Source organism: Parasteatoda tepidariorum, chromosome 7, assembly GCF_982258835.1.
Source record: "Parasteatoda tepidariorum strain Cologne lab strain chromosome 7, Ptep-v5.0, whole genome shotgun sequence".
NCBI lineage: Eukaryota > Metazoa > Arthropoda > Arachnida > Araneae > Theridiidae > Parasteatoda > Parasteatoda tepidariorum.
The window spans coordinates 57,789,143-57,811,563 of NC_141761.1; the positions used below are offsets into that span (position 1 = coordinate 57,789,143).

The 22,421-nt window shown below is 28.9% G+C and overlaps 1 protein-coding gene across 11 annotated transcripts in view; it reads right to left on the minus strand.

The window, feature by feature from the left end:
- Positions 1–22,421, minus strand: part of LOC107453796 (ELAV-like protein 4) — a 75,657-nt gene that overhangs the window by 41,275 nt on the left and 11,961 nt on the right. For 6 of the 11 annotated variants that reach the window (XM_071183419.2, XM_016070752.5, XM_016070750.5 and 3 more), the window contains exon 2: positions 11,126–11,174. The exons of the other annotated variants lie outside the window; for them this stretch is intronic. In XM_071183419.2, coding sequence (XP_071039520.1) covers positions 11,126–11,174 — 49 coding nt within the window. The remainder of the gene's footprint in view (positions 1–11,125; positions 11,175–22,421) is intronic. 11 annotated transcript variants of the gene reach the window in all.

Sequence of the window (22,421 nt, forward strand, 5' to 3'; positions counted from 1 at the left end):
TCTTGTTGGTGATTCAGTTAGGATCATAAGAGATAGTGAGCTATCTTTACTTTTTTAAAAAGGCCCTGTTCTCGTGATGTTAATTACACACATCTTATCACAATCCACAGCTACCATGAAATCTTTCTGCCAGAGTTGTACTTTTGTAGAATACCAGAAAAACCATCCATGGCTCATTTCAGACTTTAAGAAAGGTTCATTTACGACTAGTATACCTCTTATTAACAGTATGCCTCCCCCACCAGAAATACATAAACATTCAGACAAGTGAAGGAATATAAACGTTAGGATTTTTTTCGAGAAATTTCTCATAACTAGCGTACAACTGACTTAATTGAATTAGATTTTTAAAGAGTTATAATTTCCATACAATATTTTTACAATAACATATGGAAAAGACAACTTAGTAAGACTCTTGCCACTGTTAAAATGCCTTTAAATAAAGACCAGCTTTATTAAACTAGGGGTGATTGTGGGCCCAAGTCAAAATTCCGGAAAATTTCTCGAGTTAAAAAAAAAGAAAAAAAAAAAAAAAGAAACAGTTTAAACTGAAAAATTAGAAAAAATTTAAACAAGGTTTTTTTTCCTTTTTCTCAATATTTCTTAGTTTACTTAAAATATATTTAAAATTTTACACACACCTATACCATTTACACATACCTATGATGATCTGGAGAAGTAATTAAAATTTACAAATATGTCTTTCTTTCTTGAGTTAATGATTATAACAACTATTTACTGATAAAAAATGAATATTAATCATGAATATAAGCTTATAAAGTATCTCTCTGGCTTTCCCTTACAAACAAATAAAATAAACTGTGTTTTTAGGTTCCACCTTTGAAAATTTGATTTCCGGAAACTTCTGTGATCAATGATTTTTTGAAACGTCTGGACCTTCGATCTCCGGAAACTTCCGGATCACTGTTAGCGAAAATTCCGGAAATCCGGATTTTTTCCGGACCACAATCAGCACTGTTAAACAAATGTTTATGCCTGAAATTTCGGTGTTATAAACAATTCTATGGGTAATTTTCGGCGAACTATAAAAGATCAGAAGTACTAGGGGGCTTACCTTTGTTCTCGACAACAACCGAAACTGTTTTCGAATTTCTCTTTGTATTGCTAGAGTAATTAGAGCTCACTTCACTCACACATTAAATACTTTTATATTTTATTCTAGATTTGCATGCATGCTGATACTCTTACTAAAAATATGCAACAGACATATCCTGAGACACATTATCTATAAGATATTTCAACTTTAATACATTACGATTGCAGGCTTTCTAGTGCGACAAAGAAATCTAGGACAACATTTAAAAAAAAAATCATTTTTGGAACATTTAAGAGATTTTTTTGAAAAAGGCAAACGACAAACTAAAAAAAAAAGTTAAATTTGTTCTACTTTAATATGATAAAGGGCAATTTTGTAGCTAAGGAGTGGTGAAATATACTCTTTTTAATATCAGAATTAGTTTATAATAGAAAGTTAATAGTTTTCGGTTTTATTTAAGAACAAGACTTTCTCAAATAATTTTTAAAGTAAACCAGAAATAAAAAATTTAATATATCACTAAGCATTATTGCATCAAAGTAATTTAGTGGATAATTCCTAGCATTTTAAAATTTCAATGATAATTATTATATTGTTGATAGAAATAGACAATTTTGAAAATCAGAAAGAAACTAATCTATGCGAAACTAACACCCCCCCCCCTTTACAAAAATAAGACACAGTACTCCTTGAAAAATAAAAATAAGCACATAGCATAATGACCTTCATCAACATAAAAATTTGAAAGTAAAAATATGTTTTCTTTCTCATTAAATGACTGAATACAACAAGGATGTGAAGCAATGAATACTGCGTCTGAACCATGTCTGGAAAGGTGGGCAAGATGGGGTCGATAAAATTCGAAGGCTAGTTGAAGCTGAACTGTTTGACCCAGAAACTGTCAGATTCGATCAAGATATTCATTGTTTAATTTTATACACAATCATTCCTTAAAACATACGCTATACACGCATTTTTAAAAATTATTTTTTCTAGAAAAAGTCAAATAACCCAATTAGTAGGCTAAGGCATTATGTCAACTATAGGAAATTTGGAATTACTTGAATTTCGGTGGAAAAAAACTAGAACGTTATGTACAAAATATTTAACATTGTGTATAAAATTCATCTCTTAAGTTGTTTTTGTCCTCCGCTCCACTGCAACTTTTGTTGGCCCATCAAAATAATTGTCCACATTGGATTCACCTTTCTTTGGCATCTCACCTTATATGGGTGAGGGTAGTACTCTTTTACCCCGAGAGCAGAGGTTTTTAAAATGGAAACAGAACCATGCTACTACTGGACTAATCCTTATTGCTTGATGAGATATGAATTCTTAATAATCTGGGCAAAAAGTAATTTTACACCTCTAGTGAACAATAATTAGTGATAGTTTAAAAACAAAAAATTAGAGAGTTGACACGGTAAAACATTTATCTTCACAGACTCAAAGAATTAAACAAGCCAATATGGCAGATTTTCTTCTTACCTAGTAAAATGTAGTTCAAAGTAAGCGCAGAAAACTTATTTTGTTACAATCGAAATATCCTGTCCACAATCCGATCTAACCCCACTCTCCCTCATATTTTAGAGGACGGTCCCCGAGTTTTAAATATCGAATTTCCATTTTAACTGGCATGGTTCATTAAAATAAAGACAGCGCTAGATAGACTAGAGCTAGTTGTAAGTCAACATCTTTAGATCTAAAAATCGATTATTGTATAATAAGCATTTTGATTCGTAGACAATGGGTTGGTCAGAATACACAAATTAGGAATATCAGGACAAAATATTTCTTGTTACAACGAACTCTACGATTGAAACCAATTAAAAATTATAATCTCTAGTGTTTGGAAACACAACAAACTTAATTCTTACTGAACTGTTAACTTTTAGATTAAAATTTCGTAAAATTAATAAAAACCCAAATAAAAAGATGGCCGATCATAGTTGATAAAATACATTATTCTTCAAAAGTAATTATGAATTATAAACACTAAAATATAGCTCTAAATTATTAAATCTGCGTGAATTAATAAAACTGAAAGAAAAATATAGAACTGTTTGCTAACCTTTCATTTCTTCCCAACCTATAAACTCAGTTTATTTCAGGTTTTTGTAGTCCACTCGAGGAAAGAATTTAGATTCAAAAATTTGTAAACATGTATAGTGCGAATAGAAAAATATAAACGAAACACCTTGAATAACTTTTGATATGTGCAGATTTTCAGGTACTAGGATTCAAAGGTTCAGGGAGGTGACCTCAAATATGCTAATTGCTGCAGCCGATATTTTAAGTTGGACAAAAATGTACTTTCTCTGAAAAACACATCTCTTTCGACGAATTTGAATTTCTTGCCCTTAATAGCCACAATCAGGGAAATATGGTCTCAAAAATTTGCTCAGGACAACGATTAAAAAGTTTGGTCCCTTTACTATTACTTAAACTTTTTGCGTATTTTGCTATAACTTTGGAGTTTCTTTTAAGCGAATTGAAAAAATTTCACACACAATTGTAGAGTTCAACTATCCATTGCATGAAAGTAAATTACATTATTTAATAATCAAAAAATGCTTGAATAGTAAAAAGGAACAATTTTTTAAATTGTGAAAAAAAGGTTTAAATTATTTCAAATTTTAAAGAGTTTATACGGCAAAATAAATTTGTTTAATAGTTCCATCCAGAGTAGTTTATTTAAAAAAAAGTTCGGTTTCAGGAACTATCTTACCGATTTCGTCCGAATTTTGTATTGTTCCATATAAAATTACTTTGAAAGAAAAATTTGTGAACCTTACAATTCAAGTTTTTTCGATAATTTTAACTAAAATAAAAATTTTGAATGGAATTCTTTGGAGAAGCAGATTTAAATGTGTGCAATTTCTTTTCATCAAATAGCTCAAAAAATTCTCGAAATATGACAAAATACGCAATAAGTAAAATTACCATTAGGGAGTCTTGAACTTTGGACCGCTCTCCTGATAAAACTATTTGGACCATATTTCCCACACTGAGACACCAGCCTGTATTTTCTGGGTAAGGTATCCAAAGCTGTTAAATTATGTTTATACAGAGAAAGTTATGCTTATGACAACTCACTTACTTTGATATTTCAGTTCTTTGTCCCAATGCGAAAAAGAAATGAGGACTTTATGTTGCCATAAGAGAAATATGTTTGTAGATTTATTCAATTACGATATGAAATACCAATGAGTTTGTAAATAGTCTTATAGAATCTTTTTAAAGAAACTTAGGTAGTCAAGACCTTCAATGGAATGCAGGATTTCATTCGTTAACCTCGAAAAAAAAATCAGACTTTCTGCCAAGACTGCAAACAGAGAAGCTTGAAAATATAGACAAAAATGCATTTCACTATTCACCATTTTTAACTCGGTCCATATACAAGTGACAGAACATGAGATTTCTTGGAATTGTTTCCATAATTCTAAGAAAACCCAACATTGAATCAAATCTTAAAATTCCGTTTATACAGCATTCAGAAAAATCTCATGTCAACCCAATGCTTTTCATCGCTTAACTTTTTTTTCATGTCGAACAAGGGTCTCGATGAGGTTTTCATTCCAAAGTTAATTCAGACATTTCTTCGAATAATTCTTTCAGTCAATCTGTTTCCAAACAAAAAGGAGACCAAAAAGAATTTGGAATAGCTTTTCTACCTCTACGTTTGTTACCACTACCAATAAAAAGATAGAAGGAAAAAGTTCTAGAACAGGAACAGGGAGGCATGTATAGTTCATTATTTCTCCAAAACCGATCGATGTTCTTACTACGTTTTCTCGATTAACCAGCCCCGTTGCCCCACTACCCTCTCTACCCCTTTTAAATCTATTTTCGCGAAAGGATGGAATTTCAGAAGTTTGACTCCGAACCGATTTTAGCTAAGCTAGCATTCAGGATGGCCTTCCGTAAAGGCGGGAAAAGTAATTGAAATTTCAGAACGTCTTGCAAGCAAAAAGTTAAGAGGGCGCCTGTGTATATCAGATATTCGATAAGATGTAGACTCCAGAGATAATATATTTTCAAGAAAATTAAAATAATGTTAATCCATAGTGAACTAAAAAGCAAAGGCGTGAAAACTTAATCTATGTTTAGGTATAATTCGATCAAATTTTAAATATTTTTCAGTTTAAAAAAAATTTAAAAAATCGTATTTTACATTTTAACTACTAGGAAGGTAATTTAAGATTGATGACCAATTGTCATAACCTTTAAGTCATTGAAATTATTATTTTCTAGAAAGTCTGTAAGGGATTGATGAATATCTAGAAATATCTAGTGCTATTATGGATATCTAGCGATTTAGATTTTAAGATAAGGATTATCATCCTAAAGGATCTCTTATTTTTAAGTCGTTACCATTTTACAATATCCTGAATAGTATAACCTAAAGCTTTATTAAAGAAATATTATTGATTTTCATGTAAAGTTAAACGACATAAACGCTGGAATTAACAATACTGTAATTTATACGATATATCGAATCCTAAACAAAATGAAACAATCGGTACTAATTACGGGTGTACTAGGGCACACTTAGAAATAACGTAATCCCACTTTAATGTAAACAATTTTGATTAAGTTAAAACTAAAATCTTGTAACAAGCGGTTTTAATTTGATATACAAATCTAAAATTCATAATTTTAAAATTTTGTTTTGGTGTTAAGAAATTAAAAAATAAACAAAATTACACAATACAATATTTTAGACAAGACAATGTATATTTCCAATTATGTCAAACTGGAAATTTCAAACACTAATGCTCAAAATTTCGAAAATATAAACCAGTTTTTAATTTTGTAAAATTCTTTACACCATAGAGTTAACATAAGCATCGGGTCAGCAAAGTGATGAGTTGAATTTAGACAGCATAACACAAATTTAATGCCCAAAAATTGTTTCTTTACTACAACTCTCACGTATCTTGTTTTAAGTGAGTGTTTTTTAAATTCATCTATTCTTAGCCATTTTAATAAGATTTGGAAATTAAAAGTTTAAAATTAAGTTGTTTAATGGCAAAGAGTGTAATGTTGCCAGGGTGCGCAAAGTAAAACTGAATAAATTTGATAAGACGTACGAGCCAAAAAATATAATTAAAAAATATTGGACAGTCAAATAATTTAATCCCAGAAACTGAAGAGGTAAGTTATTTCCAGATTTAAAAACTTGCTTTCCTTCAAAAATATATGAATAGACATAACATTCGACAAGTTTCAAGAGCTCAAAAACAGTCACCCATTTTAAATACTTAACCGACTTTAATATGAAGAAATTTATTTAAAACATAAAACGAAGTTGCCAACGAAAAATGGAAAATAAAGGCAAGAAGGAAAAACTACTAAAAACCCACTACTGTGGTTTTTCTAGCTTATGTTTACCTTTATTTTTCCTTTTTTCGTTGGCAACTTGTTTTTATTTTTCAAATTACTTTTTTTTCTGATTTACGTCGGTTAAGTTTTGAAAATGTGTGCATGTTTTTGAGTGCTTGAAGCATGACGACAGTAATGACCTATTCATATGTCTGAAGAAAAAAAAATGGAATGTAACGTAAGTATGACAAAGTCGCAGTAAGTTTAAGATTGAAATTTAAGAGTGTTTCCGAAAAACTTGGCCAACTTGTTAGACATTAATGAAGTAAAATTAATGTTTCTGCAATTAAAAAGGAGTTTTATTGTCACAAAGACAATTAATGAGAGTGTAAATTAACTTCGACTTGAGTTTTATCTAAAGTCAAACAAACATAGAAGTAATCTTAAATTTCGTTTCAATTTGGGTAGGCTTTAATTCGATATCATAAGAATCCACTACATGTTTCTAGATTTAGCAAACAGTTAAAAATATAAATTTAAATAAAAAAAAAAAAGCTAAACTATCAAACTACTAACTTTTTTTGTTGACAACCACCTTAATTCACTCCATCGAGCTTACCAGGTTCCGGAATTACTATATTAAATTTTGCGAACACAGTTTATATTTAAATTGAACTAAGCAAAGCTTTCCGTATCGAAATTGAACCTTCAAGGCACCCTGAAACTTTGGCTTCCAAAAGAAAAAAGAAAATTGGAAAAAAAGTACAGGCTATCCAAACATAGTCAGCCAAAGGCAGGACTTCTCCAACCCTTCAAAGCGATTGCTGGTAATTTCACTTCTAAATATAGAGTTAGGTTTTTCGATGGGGAAGGAAAAAGATCGTGTGTAGCCCCCCTCTACCCCCATCCATTTTCGTGATTCAGCCAGATCGATGTCATCCAATTCGGGTTAGGATGCTGAACCGGTTGCTATAGTAACGGGTCGCCCAGTCAGCCAATATGGGACGGAGCGTTACGCGGGAAAAGTTAGGGTAAGGCAAATTTCGCTAGTGTCATTCAATGTCAACACGTAAAGCGATTCGATGTGTGAATCCTCCCCCCCCCCCCTCCGTTAAAGGAACAGCCTGTTATTTCTAAGAGAATGCCACATACAAAGGAATCAGAAATACAAAAGGATCAGATACAGGATTGAAATAAGAACTTAGTAAAAAAATCTTAAATGTAATAGTTACGATACATACAAATTACGCGTGGAAAGATTATCATTTTAACATTTTTAAAGCTTCGATTTTAAAATTTCATTTAAAATGAGATTTGAGGGAGACAACTATTAAGAAAAAAGATTAACAAAATGTTTGAAAAAAATTTTTAAAAGAAAAAAAAAACAGTATCTTTTTATTCATAATTATGTTTCCAACATTCCTAAATTTGTATTGAATCTGAGAGAAACTGATTAAAAATATTTACTTTTTTCCTAAATTTAGATTTTTAAATTTATTAAAATTTGGGAACATCAACTAACAAAATCAAACTTCCAAATCAACTGTAATTAATTGCATGTTTCATCGATGAGCAACATAACATTTTGAAATAAAATTAGCGTGACAATTCTAAAATTTTCGAAAGAAAAATAAAGCTTAAAATTGCTAGGAAAATATTAAAATCTTGCATCTCTTAAATAATAAATCTCAAGTTTAAGGAAGTCTATATAAAGTAATTAAATAAAATTAAAGTACAAAAATAATTTGATCTCACACGCATTACATTGAAAACTAAATATTAGAAAATAAAATACTTTCTTGAATACTTTTGATTTTTTGAAAATAAAATAAATAATTTATGCTTATTTCTGTCTGTTTTTAGTGTTACAAAACTCACAATTCTGCTATTTTGATTAGAAGTTTCTTCAAATGTGTTGCAATTAAGTGCGCCATCTAATTTCAGACTCAAGTTCTTAAACATATGCATTCAGACAGTAAATGCGCGGAATAAAAGGCATATATGACACCTGTATATTTATATTTAACGCTGATGTTTGATATCTATATATCTGACAATTATAATATAGTAACTATCTTAGCATATTATTTATAAAAATTCACATTTTCTTCGTTAAAATGTGAAATAAGGTTCTTTATTAAAGAATCTTAAACTCACTTTCAAGCACAAAAAAAAAAAAAAAAAAAAAAAAAAAAAAAAAAAAAAACTTTTTTCTTTTGCTTTGTTTCAAAAGATACCATTCTTACTCCTCTAACTTAATTTAATGGTTTCTATGTTTTCTTAAAAATATAATGTCAATTAAAATTTTGATTCAAACATTTGACGCCTTACTGTTACCATTTTTAAAAGAATTTTTTTTTTTTAACTCTGACTTAAGTTAAAAATGTTATTTGTAACTAGTCGTTCTGAAAAAAAAATTATGAAGAGGTTTGCATTTGCATATTTCCTTTTATTTACATAAAATAAGTAAGCATATTTTACGTTTAATTTACGTTATAATCATAGATAAAAACAAAATTTTACGTTTGCAAAAGTTGCGATTGCATCTAGACTTAACTACATCAAAGAGTAAGTTAATGCTTTAAAAAAAAATCAGAATAGCTTGAAATTTTAAGTCTCAAAATGGTTAAATAGTATATTTTAAAAAAGAAAAAGTGAAATATAAATTAAACACCTTGAATTAGCACCATTATCATTCTTGAAATTATTGATTACAATCTTTTGTTCTCATAAGGCTGGATTAAGTTTTCTTTTTTGAAGGATTAAATTCTCAATTAAAAGTTCGAAATCTAATAAAACACTCAAAATCAGTCTTTTTTTTTAAAAAAAAAAGCATATCAAGTTTCCTTAGATTCAACTATGGAAATGAATTAAAACCATGATATTGCGACGAAAATTAACAAGGACAATACACGCCTTTATTTTAAACACGAAAAGAAAAATTCTAATTTATTAAATAGTCAAATCTGAGGGCATTAAAAACTATGACTTTATTCTAAACCAATAAAGTGAAAGTTCCACCACTCCAGAAAATAACGGATTCCAATTCCAAGAACTGAGTAAATAAGCCTCCACTTTTTGAACTGAATTATTGAATAGTTACCTCATGGGGAATCAAGTCTTCCCTCACAATAACTAGAAAATATTTACGATATGGCTTTCTATGTTCCTAGGCTTGTTTACCTACGGGATATTCAAGATGGAATGTTTGAATGCTCTTTCTTTGAGAACGAAACTCTACGGAAAACTGATATTGGTCCCGGCGCTTCCCACAACCACTATCTCGATACAGGAGGGACCAGAATTGTATGCATGGGCGGCTCCAGATTACGCCCCAGCACAGACTGGCGGAGATTTAAAGACGTGCTTTGGAAAAGAGGGATATTCAGAAGGAAGCTTCGATTTCTGCGGTAGTCCAACAGCTCTACCGAAGCGAGGAACTCGATAAGAATGATTCATTTAATCTTGGCTCTCCAAGCTCTTGATTTGCCTTTTTGAATCGGTAAGTTTTATTTCAGTTTACAAGGAAGACTGGAATAGAGTTATCCTTACAATTTGAGGGAATCTATTTTATAAAATCCTCTGTTAATTACAAATGAGTTAAAGGCATAGCAGAATTAGAACGGTGAGGTAACGGGCGCTGCAGATTTATATTGGCTTTGCAGACAAAATAAACTAAAAAAAAAATGCAAAAAAATTCGTTCTTTTATCTCTGAGAGCTTGAATTAATGAGTTATGGTAGATTTATGGAAAATACTAAGACTGGGGTGCAACTCCGGTTTAACTTCTCTTATTCTCGGTTTCAGTATTTAAAATATCATTTGAAATGAAGTTATTTCATTTAAGGTAGCTTTTAATTTCTCAGGTTTTAGAATGTTTTTAACTTTATTTACTAACAATATTTAGTATACACGAGGGCTTGCTAGTTTTTTTTCAATTCTCATTCATTCATTATTCAATTGCAATTACGGAAAAAAATTAGATTAACACACGCTATGCCGATAAACTTTTATCTTTCCACGATTATGTAAATCGCTACTTGGGAGTTAAGCCCAAAAGATAAAATTGTTTAAGCCCCCAAAAAAACAAAGCCTCGATGAGTACTACTTTTTCTTTTTAGGATCAACCTCATTTGATGCATAAGTAACAAAATATTGTGGTACTCAACAAAAATAGTACACAACTAAAAATTTCCACTGAAGTATACTTATTCAGATTCTTACACTGTATCCATCAAATCTTTGAACGTGAATCTTTGAGCTTCGTAACGTAAACTGTTTTATCTCACTTCATTAAAACACTAAAATCTTGAAATAGAGTCGTAATACTCAAGTATCCTAAAAACGCCCTCATATAATAAAATATTAATTTTAAAACAATTTTTAACCCACATTAAAAATACTCCCACTTCATCTTTTACAATGAGCTGTTCAAATTTTAAGTAAGACTTAAAATTTATATTTAACTATTATACATAATTATGCATAAAATATTTCATTCGAAAATTTACAATGTAGCAATAAAATGTTAGAGTTAGGGGTGAGATTTCATTAACTAGGGTATTAATTAAAAACTAATTATAAATTTCAAAAAATTCACACTTTTATAAGTTAGTGGGAAGGGAGTATGTTTTAGGAAGTTAAGATTTTTTCGAACAATTTAGTTTAGTACAGATTGAAAAAAAAAGTTTAAATTTTTAGTATGTTAGGACTTTGTTAGCGCAATTTTGTTTTTAAATCTTACCTATGGATGTTTTTCCAATGCGTTGCTTTGCATTTGTCTGAGCAGACATCTGTAGAAAAAGGAAGTTTTAACAAAATCAATAATTTAAGAAAATGAAAAACATCAAGTCAACCATTGATCACACCTTATTCACTTACGTTTTCAAATCATTCATATTTTCATACTTATAAAAAAAAAAGAGGACTAGATTTAAAGAAAAATTACTCATTTAACCAACCATAGATAGCTGTGAAGTATTATTCAGACATACGAAATAGTGTGTAATAATTAATGGGTAAAACTAAATGTATTATTCGAACCAATTTAAGCAATTTTCTTCAAAAAGAAACTTTTGACTAGAAACTTTTACCCCATTGGGAATCGAATATTTAACGCTAGCTTGTATGATTTGTTATTTAAAAATGTGTTTCAAATCAGACTGCTATATTTTCCCTAGAAATGTGAATTTGTAATTTATAAATATTAAAAAATGATGATCACCACAGATAAACAGATGTGTTAAAATCTGCGTGCTTTTGACGCTTTGTGTTGGTCCTCCAATGAAAAAACCAATTTGAGATAAGAGATTAAGAAATTCAATGTACTTAAAGCCAAATCTCTTAAAAAGTTGGATATTGTGTTGACAGACTGTGCAAAATTCAAATTTATGTTCTTTTCACTAACACTGACTCATGTTTTGAAGTTTAACACTGAAGAATGTTCAGTGAAGTTCCATAATATGCTCCAGAATATAACATTTTTGGTCTTTCTATCAGTGATCGCAACTTCTTCAGATATCACAATAGACTGAAAACAGCTTACAGAAAGTCAGAAGGATGAGACTTCACAATTTGCGCAATATTTCTATAAAAATTTACTCTTTTTCCTACAGCATCCCCCAACAGGTTGACTTTTTATGGCTAAAAACTTATAATTCCTACGACATACTCTTAGGTTTTTAGTAAAAATTTCAAACTGTATTAAACTAATACTGAGTTTCAGGTTAATAATTTTACAACTAGTCGTGGCTAGTTTTCATAATCTGAATAAATTTAATATCCGTTATTTATAATAGTTTAATATAAATGGGAACTTTATTTGAAGAAAAACAATGCCTTTCAAAACTTTTAACACAATGAATTGTTCAGTTAAAAAATCCAAAATAGAAAGTTAAACAAAAAAACCTGCTCCGCATAAATATAAGTTTTCAAAAATATCTTGAAATTTCTTTTTAACGTGCCTTAACAAAGTGGAAAAAAAAAGGATAGCATTTAAAAAATATAAAAAGATCAGGACGAAAATAGAGACAATTCTTGCAAGCGGTTACATATAGACTACTTTTAAAAAGGGAAAATTCAAACTTAAAAATGTAAGTTGCTCTTACGTATTAAAAAAAAAAAAAAAAAAGACTAATTTTTCCACAAAACAATAAAATATACTTCAGATTTACATAGTTTAGTTAAGTTTCCAACAATGTAATATGCATTGAACATTAGTTTGGGATCTCACAGTTTTAGAATATATCTATTGTTTCGTTGAAGAATAAAAATCCAATATCAATTAGTTAATATTCCCAGACACCAATATTTAGTTAAAATGAAAATCTAGTTCAAAATTTTAAGTTTGGGCTTCAATGATCTCTAATACAATAAAGTCACTGCTCAACATTTTTGTAGTGTTCTCAATTTAAAACTTCTGACATACATTTTTGGTTGGAATTTATTATTTTAAAATCAGATAAAAGACACTAATCAATATTTTTAAACTGTACCCCCAACAAAATTTATTAACTTTTCTAAAATTAAATGAGAGTATGACCCTTTAATACTTCACAACAAAAATTTGATAAGATAAATATTTGAAATAGAAATGATATATTCAAGAAAAATAAGGTAGGCAAGATTTATTTCTCTGACAAAAAGTATAAACAAATTTCTTTTTCCGGATAAGTAACAGTTTTCCGGATAACGTAAGATTAATTTGACACCTTAAATTTGGCTCATGGAACTTTCCGAATGCATTTTAATTTATTTGCAATTACTATGCTAATTTAATTTTCATTACAAGAACTAAAATTTTGATATGAGCTCAATTTTACAGATTTATATTTAGGTCGATTTATAACAGAATTAAAATCAAAATACTTCATATATAAAAATGATTACATTTTCAATTTTACATGAAGCTATAATGCAATTTTTATGGGGCTTGAAGCAGTAATTTAATTGTCCTTAATGCAATCTTTACATATTATAAAATTTAAATAAATACATTTTAAATTAGCATTTTCATTCAAAATTACTTTGAAATTAAATGATGTTCTAAACATTTTTCTACTTTTATAGCTAAATTACGAAATTAATATTCACATTTTTTGTACTAGTAAAAAAAGAAAATATCAGCGAAAAAACTTCGTAAAGTAGGACAAAAAAATACATTTTTATATTCTACTTTTTACCAAATGTTTAAATATTTATAATCTTATCTTCCTAACTATTCAATAAGCCGAATGTTTGTTTTTCCTATACAAATTAGTTAATTTATAAATATTTAAGGAACTACTGCACAAAAGTTTATTTAGAACTCAATTAAGTCATCATGCTAAATTAAATCATATCCCAGATAAACATAGGTTCAGCTAATCTTATCACCAAAATAAGTAATAACATTAGCCAATAGTTAGGTAGGATTTAAAAAATGATTAAGTTGTAATGGTAACGAAGTAAAATGATAACTTTAAATTTTATTTCAACTCTGAACCATAACTTTATTGATGCAATGAAAAACTGTAATCCTAATCTTCAGTTTCTAAACTTAGTTTGCCTTACTCTGTAGTTTGTCAAATTGCAAATTCAAGCTATCGTTAGGAAATAAAAATTGTGTAAAAATCTAAAAACCTCTAAAAATAGTTGCATTGTAACAAAATATACTTTTTCAATAAATTATATTTTAAGATTAGGTCATTCTGCAATTTCTAAAAAATGCTTTGACATAACATGGAGTTAAAAATTTTAAATATTCCTGGAAAAAAATATCCAAAAAGCTCACGTTTTATCCAAAGCATAGGAGGGCTGGGCTTTTCTGAAATACCAAGGATGAAGTGATATGCGTAAATATCTAATAGACGGAATTTGGTAAACACTGCTTCCAATCATTAGAAGCATTAAATTATCAAAAAAACATCAAAAAATTGTGAATCGGAAAGCTGACAATTCGACAAAAGCTATTTGAGCTCTACTGAAGTGCTTTATTATATCAACTATAATTACCAAGACCTCAAGCAATCCGATTTCAACAAATTGAAATCCCTACGCAATTCAACTAACGGAAAAACTTCAAAATCAATGGTCAAGATCTAAAATTGAAAATTATTTACCAAAAACTTTTCTGGAAAGAAATAATTTATAAGTTGATTTGAACTACGTAAGGAAGCTGTGAGACTAAACTTAAATGCAGAACTGCCAACTCAGTTCTAACCGTCAACAATATTTAAAATGGTTGTGAAATAACTTTTCAGCATTCAAATATTAAAATTTCACTTCCTTTTAAAAACAAACATGTTTATTAGATTTTTATGAGAGTGAAAAATAACAGCTGAAATCATATATTAAAAGCATATAATTCGCAACCACTTCAAATATTTCGGGAAAATCTTCAACCAATTACCGGGGAATTAGGCAGGTTAGCAAATGTATGACTAATTTAATAAGAGGCGTTTCACTTATCCTCTTAACTCTGCATGAATTTTTCGGACAAGAATATTTTAACACGTATTTTGTATACAATACTATTATCTAAATAGAATCAAGAATGGGTATGTTCTGAGAAATGTGATTGTAGTAGTAAAATTGTACAACTTTAATGAAGAGTAACAAAATGTTCTCTTATTTCACTTTTCTACTGGCCCTAGTAGCAGGAAAATTTTTATTGGAATCATAGTTGAAGGTTAAATTTTAACTCAAACAATTGCTTTTGTTGTAAATAAAGTATGAAAAATGGAAAAGCACCATTATTTATTAAAACAATTGAAATAACGTGTGTATAGTAGCAATCCGGGTTGGCTTTTTACTCGGGAAGAACCAGCTTTTACAAAAGCATGGTAAAAACCATGGGAAAAAATCGTAAATATTAATCCACGTTTTACATATATAGTGGCTTGTTATTTACAACTGATAGCAATATATAGTTTTCGTATCATAGCTAATATTAGTAATTAGTTAATATTAATTTCAGATATATATATCAAGAAAAAATAAAATTAAGTGCAATGGCTTTTGACTTCACTGATAACATTGAATGTTGATCTGAATAGTTAGCTATAAGATGGAAAACAGGCTGCATGATAGATTGTGATCAACAAAAGGTGCATTCTTTAGATGCATGTAGCTAAATTACCAAAAATATCAGAGGTATTTAGGGATTAAGACTTAGCTAACGGCTGCCGACGAATGTTTGCACATTTCAGGTTGGAAGGAGAAAACTAAGAAATTAGTTTTTCACTCTTCTATACTGCTACCAGAAATTTTGAAAAAAATTCTCAATTATCACTATTTCCAGTAATATTGCTCACTTAAACATGAAAAAAAATTGTCGCAATAGCGGAAGGCTAGAAATTTTTAACTAGTTATAAACACTGTAAATTAAATAGCATTTTAAACGGGATCTCATATGTCGTACTTGTTATAATGAGCATTCTAAAAGAGTCATATTGCTCCATAACAGAAAAATCAAAAAGGTTAAAAAGGGCAAATAAAAAAATATTTTTATAAGAAACATCAAGAAAATTTTAAAATATTAGTGGTTAAAATTATATTGTACTGTAATGTTACAATACTATTTTTAATGCTCACAAAAATAGTAGAAACAAATTATCTGGAGGATAGGAAAAATGTTTTTACAAAACAATACTGTGGAGGAAAATTTTAATAGATTCCAAAAACCATGGGAAAACAGGTTCCTCCCCAAGATTAAAAACCATGGTAAATACCGGTAAAAACATCACATGCACATATACTATATGCTTTCTAAAACACGGATGCGAATATTCTATGAATTTAAATTATGAGTTTAAGTCGTAACAAGCAAGTTAATTTAATAAAAATATGGGGTGAAATAATTTTGCTGAAAATATAGCAATCATTTAAAGCGAAGCCTAAATACTTCGAATTTTAAAAAATACACAATGAATAATTTTTAAAAAATTTAAATACTGGTCATAACATTTATCTAAGCTAAACATAGAACGCATAGTATAAGTCATGGTAACTGATAAATTTTTAAAGGTTAAAGCTTTATGTTCTTAATTTCATAATGCTTTAAAATCTCAAAGTTTTAATTAACTCAAAAAATAGATTGGGAAGGTCGAGCAAAACCACAATGCGCAAAAATGACATTTTTAGATTAGTATTACGTACTTTGTGGTTGTCCATTATTTGTCTTCCCAGTAATTTTATTCTAGAACACTTAACCTATAAAATTCAGTACCTAAAAAATTTTTTTTTTCGCTTCTGGTTATTTTGAATACATATAGAGTAGTTAACAAAACTACGCATAACACAATTGAGGTTAAAACCTCGTTAAGAATTGACTATTTACATCGATTGCATTCGATTAAACTGGATCCGATCTATTATTTCAATCGACTGAAGCGAAATAAGAAATAAAGTCTTTTGCCGGACAAATCTCCATTTGTTCTTTACCATTTATTAGAAACTAATCCATCAGAACGAGCGAGAGCACAACGTATCATAAAGTATATATTTACCAATAAATTAACCCATGTTTCATAAATCTTCAGTGGAAAATCAGGTCAAAAATTTGTACCTGAATTTAACTTACAGAATAAGAAAGACAATATTCAATTTCTACCTACAAACAATTTAATATATTTAAAAGAAAAAACATAAAATTTTCCGTTTTGTACATAAGATAAAAAAAAATCCACGAGTTTAATTTTGAATAGCAACTAATCTCATCGTTGTAAATATATACGACAAACTTAAAATGGCTCCAATTAAGAAACCACAACTGCGAACAGTTTATGAGGGGATAGCATGCAGCGGATGAATAAATATAACTTAAAAAACCACCTACTATAGCATTCATTAATTTTAACGATTTTATAATTCAAATGAATTTATCAAAAAGATTTCATAACTGAACTGTCAATTTTGAAATAGAAAAAATATAACACTAACAGCAAATGCCCCGCAAAAGATTCATTGTTACAAGTACTATGGTTGTTTCGAAAAAAACTTTCTCGAAATATTAAGATAAAAAAAACAAGATAACTACTAAACTTAGTTATGCCTGCAAGCAGGAAGATTTATAGAAACACATCGTTTACCAAGCAGAAATCTAAATGCAAGTTCAATTAATCAACTCAGAATTTTCAGAACTTATGATGTATGGTACCTACCTTCCATAGTAAGTTTTCGAAGAAGGGGAACAACTTTGACTCCGATATCTTTTCCAGAAGAAAAATGAGACCCTTACCACGATAACCCTTCCGGGGGAGTATATTCGTCAAAGGGTTATTTTTTCGATGCCTAAGCGGCCTAAATAAAAGGGGTCCTTGAACCCTTGCACAATAGCAGGATGTTGCAAAGTGTGGAACTAATTTTGACTACTCGTAGCATTGAACTGTATTATGATTCATTACCTAAACGCTGGCTAACATAAAAAAGCTAGTCTTATATAAAAGAATTTAAACCGTTATGAGATAAACTTTATCCATGAATAGATAATTTTACTATTTATAAGATTATAGTAGAGAAATCTGATCAGAAGGTCCATAAAAGTTAATTTTTATATTTGTATAAATTTAGAGCTATTTTTATTTAATAATTTTACTAGTCATTTTCAATATGTTAAAAACTTAAGTAGGGGAGAGTGGGGTCAATTGTAACATTTTTTACTTAACTATTTTTAACTAACAAAAAATCCAATATATTATTAGTATTTATTGACAGACGTCTAAAGTAGACTATCCTCTACTAGAAGAAAAATAAATACCTGATTTTAAATATTATTATATTAGTTATTAACAATTTTTGACAGTCGTGCACTTGTTACAATTGTCCCCACTTACGGGGTCAATTGTAACAGTTCATAAATTCAACTAAAACTTAGTTAATTATACATATTATCATAGTTGTGATATATTTTTTTATTGATCAAAATAGTAGTGATATTTTAGGAGTAAGAATAATAATGAACAGAGACCTAAAGGGTTAAACTTTTAACTTTAAGGGGTTAAAAATTTTAATTTATGCTGCGAAAGGTGACAAATAAAATAATGCACATGCAACATAATATAAATGCTATAGGAAACTATTGGTGGTTCTTAAAGAGTTAAGTGATGGTTTGTAAACATAGGATTATTTATTTTCAACTGTTACAATCGTCCCTTTACTTATTGTTACAATTGTCCCCAAGACGCCATTTCAGCTTCATTTGTTAAAAACAATGCTAATTAATTAGCAAAGCTAATCTTTTTTTTATTGAAATGTTAATTAAGGTGTCCACTTACATATTCGGTTACTAATTTTTATTTGTTTAAACAAAATTACTTTGTTACAGTATAATATTCTAATACCAAAAAAAGTACTTGCGTGGCGTGAAAATGTCTTTTGCGATGTAACTCTTTCAAAAGTATATAAAAATGGTTGCCATCAGGGGTGTACATGTAGATTTGTTAAATGCACCTTGTGCGCCACCTAGGAACCAAATCTAGAACCCGACACTCGAAATTTTTGCTCTGTTACAATCGTACCCTGTTACAATTGACCCCACTCTCCCCTATAGTTTAATGCCCACTTTAAATAACCATGAATTTATCGTATTTTATCAGTAGCCTATCCTGATTTTCTGTAAATAGTCCCATTTCGTGAATTTGAAGAATCAATAACTTTTTGAATCTAAAATTGCCGCAGAGACTATTCTGCCAATAGCAGAATTAGAGACAAAGAATTTTAAAATATTAGGAATTAGTCATCTGTCCGACAGATGATATATATATATCTGTTTAAATTACTTTAATGAGAGACAAAATATTTTATTACTTTGTTAAAATAAAAATGCCTTACCCTAGCAATCACAAGGAGAAATATTTTTAAATTAGAAAATTGTAATACTAGCTAAAGTTTGCAAAATTAACATTAAATCTGAGCAGGGTTGGCAAGATTTTGCCGCAGGTGGAAAAAACCATGGTAAATACCGGTAAAAACCGTCCTGGCAAAGAGAGGTTTTTGCCAAGCAAATTGGCAAAAAGTGGCAAAAACCTATATTTTCCATGATGAGAGGACAAAAACACATTTTTGATACAAAATTGAAATATATACTATGAATATAAATAATTACAAAAAAATTAACAAAATTATTATTCCATAATTGAATGATAATGCAATAATATATCATTTTAGTAGTTTAAAACATTATTGATTGGAAAATTTGTGATTATTCCCTATTTTCCAGTGAAATGAACTTATTTTAAATTAATATAACTATAATTTAAAGCATAAAATATCTATCAGCATGTGTAGTTAATTATTGTACAAATAATAAATAAAAAATTTTATAATAAATAATATTATAAAAATAATATTTATTTATTTGTTAAAAGAAACATTTATTTTAGGATTCTAAAATGAAAAGAGATCAAAAACTTTCAATCTTTTAAAAATTATTACCCTTATATTAATTATTAATATGTTAAAAATAATTTTTTCATGTAATGTATCAAAATTATTATTCCTTATGATTGATTTAAATTTGTTTCAAGTATTTTGTAATTATTTAATCAGCAATTTAGATAATTTGGTTTTTGCCGGTTTTTACCAGTTTTTGCCGGTTTTTACCAGGTTTTTGCCACTGTCCTGGCAAAAAACCCTTTTTGCCGGCAAAAACTCCAACCCTGAATCTGAGTATTTGAGTTGGGACTTTTCTTTAATCGTAGCAAGTGGAAACCTTTAAGAACTTGTAATAAAAGAAAAACACACGCATTAAAACTGGGTTCATGGAAGATTAGTTTCTGCAAAATTAAGAAAAAATTTTATAAATAGGATTTGCAATATTAAGACCAGTCCCTTATAACGAAAAATTCTGAAGGGTCCGTTAAGAGACCCAAATTTTCCTTAATGACCCTTATTTAATATTTCCAAAAATAAATAATCATTACCACATCATAGTTTTACCAAATATGAAAAAAATATTAAATATAATAAACTGAAAAAATTAATAAAAATTATATTTATAACGTAGATCCAGACTCAAATTTTAGATTAATTTTTGAGTGTTTTTAAAAAAAGATTGCAGAGTGTTCCATATTCTCCGTATTTTTATACAACTCAAAATGATTCCCGATTACTAAGCATTAAACGTAATAATACCTAGAAATAAGAATTCAATCTAAAAATAGATGGGTCTATCTTTGGTCAGACCGAAAAAAACTAAATTCACTTAAAAACAAAAAAACGAAGCTGGTGATTTTATGAATTTTGATAATTATAAAAAAATTCAAGCAATTACAAGAAACACTTTTAAAAAATTTATATTAGCATTTTACCTGAAAAAAAATGTTTGCTGGCAAATTTAGTTCAAATTATGAGTGGTTATTTTTGAAACATTGAAACAAAATTAATAAGGGGCTAATAGGTATTTCAGTAAGAGTTTTCTATGATGTTAATATGAACATAATACAAGTATTTACAAGATAAAATTTTGAGCTAAGGCTGCAGTTTCGTACAACTAAAAAAAATGGTTGTTTTATACAGAGTTTGTGAACAATTTTTTTAGTACTAGTACAATTAATTTGCAATTTAAAATAAAAGCTTCTCTTTTCGGGCAGTTAAAATAAGCGTGTGTTTATAATGTTACATTATTTTGCGTAAGAATAACATTCTCGCTCGAATGCAAGCAGTTATCTTCCACCAGTACCTATCTTATCTATCAGGAGTTATCTTCTTCCAAGGTATACAATAGAAATATAGTGGAAAGTCAAACTTCCGAAGAAAAAAAAACGTTTAAATTTTTAAAAAGTATCATTTGTCAAATTTGTTTAAAAAATTAAAAGTTTATTAAAAATTTGATTTAGATAAATAAGCTTAATTAAACTCAACATTAGCGTAACAAATAAACCTTATTTCTTTTTATAATGACTAACCACAATACATAAAATGTTTTCGATATAAGTTGAATTGAATTGCATTGATTAAAACTTAGTTTAGTTTGTTTCGACATTTGGTGCGAAATTTCAAATTAATTTTTTTCCCACATTTTCTACTCATTCGATCATTTATTTTGATTACACTAAAAAGTAACGCAAGGATCAAATTATTAAGTCAGGATTGTGGTGCACACAGAAAATTATTTGAAAGCTAATGTTATCGTAAGGCATGTGGTGAGAAGTTTTAAATTTGAGCTTAGTAGAAACTTTCAAGTTATATTTCTAAAAACATTTAATATGTTAAGTAAATCTGAATTAAGTAAATCTGAATTAAGTATTTAAAATCTGAAATGTAGTTTAAAAAAGTTAAAAATCTATAAAAAGTGGAGTTTTATATAAAATTTTGAATCATTTACAAATAGTGGTACGGAAACTAACTTTAGATCTAATTTCAGAAAAAAATACATTGAAACAAATTTAGTTACCACTAGAAAATATTTTTTTACAAAGTATAAAGTTTGTAGAGCAGCCTTTGTAAATATATTTTTTCTAATAATGTTTAAAACCAGCTTTAATAGGCGTTAATAAACTGAGGCAACTTGCATGCGTGTCAATAAACTGTATCAATAGTGGACTAAATTTAGGAAGAAGCTTGTTAACGTTACTAAATGAATTTAAAAAACGAGGGGACTCTGGGATGGAGCGCTTGCTTCCCTATGAGGCGATTCAGGTTCGAATCCCAGCGAAGGCTGATCGATAGAAATTATGCATCTAGCTCATACCGACCATAATACTGAAGTAAAATATTAGGTAGACTGATCACGGGTTAGAACCCATAGCCGTCAGGCTAACCGTGGGAGGTTTTCGTGGTTTCAGTCGCAATATAACTCAAATACGAGTCCCCATTATAAAGTCCTTTACAAAGGCTATTTTGTAAAAATGCTTAATCCAGGAGTTCTCGCCGAGGTAGGGTTCAAAATTACAAGGGTACGAATTTAAACATTAATAGTCGTTAACTCAGAATCAGATCGGCTGTTTCACGCAGATCACAAAAATATATAAAAATATAAATAAATACATATAAAAAACTTTACAGAGTTTAGAAATATTCCTAGTGACGTCGAGCAACTAAGCAATGAAAGCAAGGTGCAA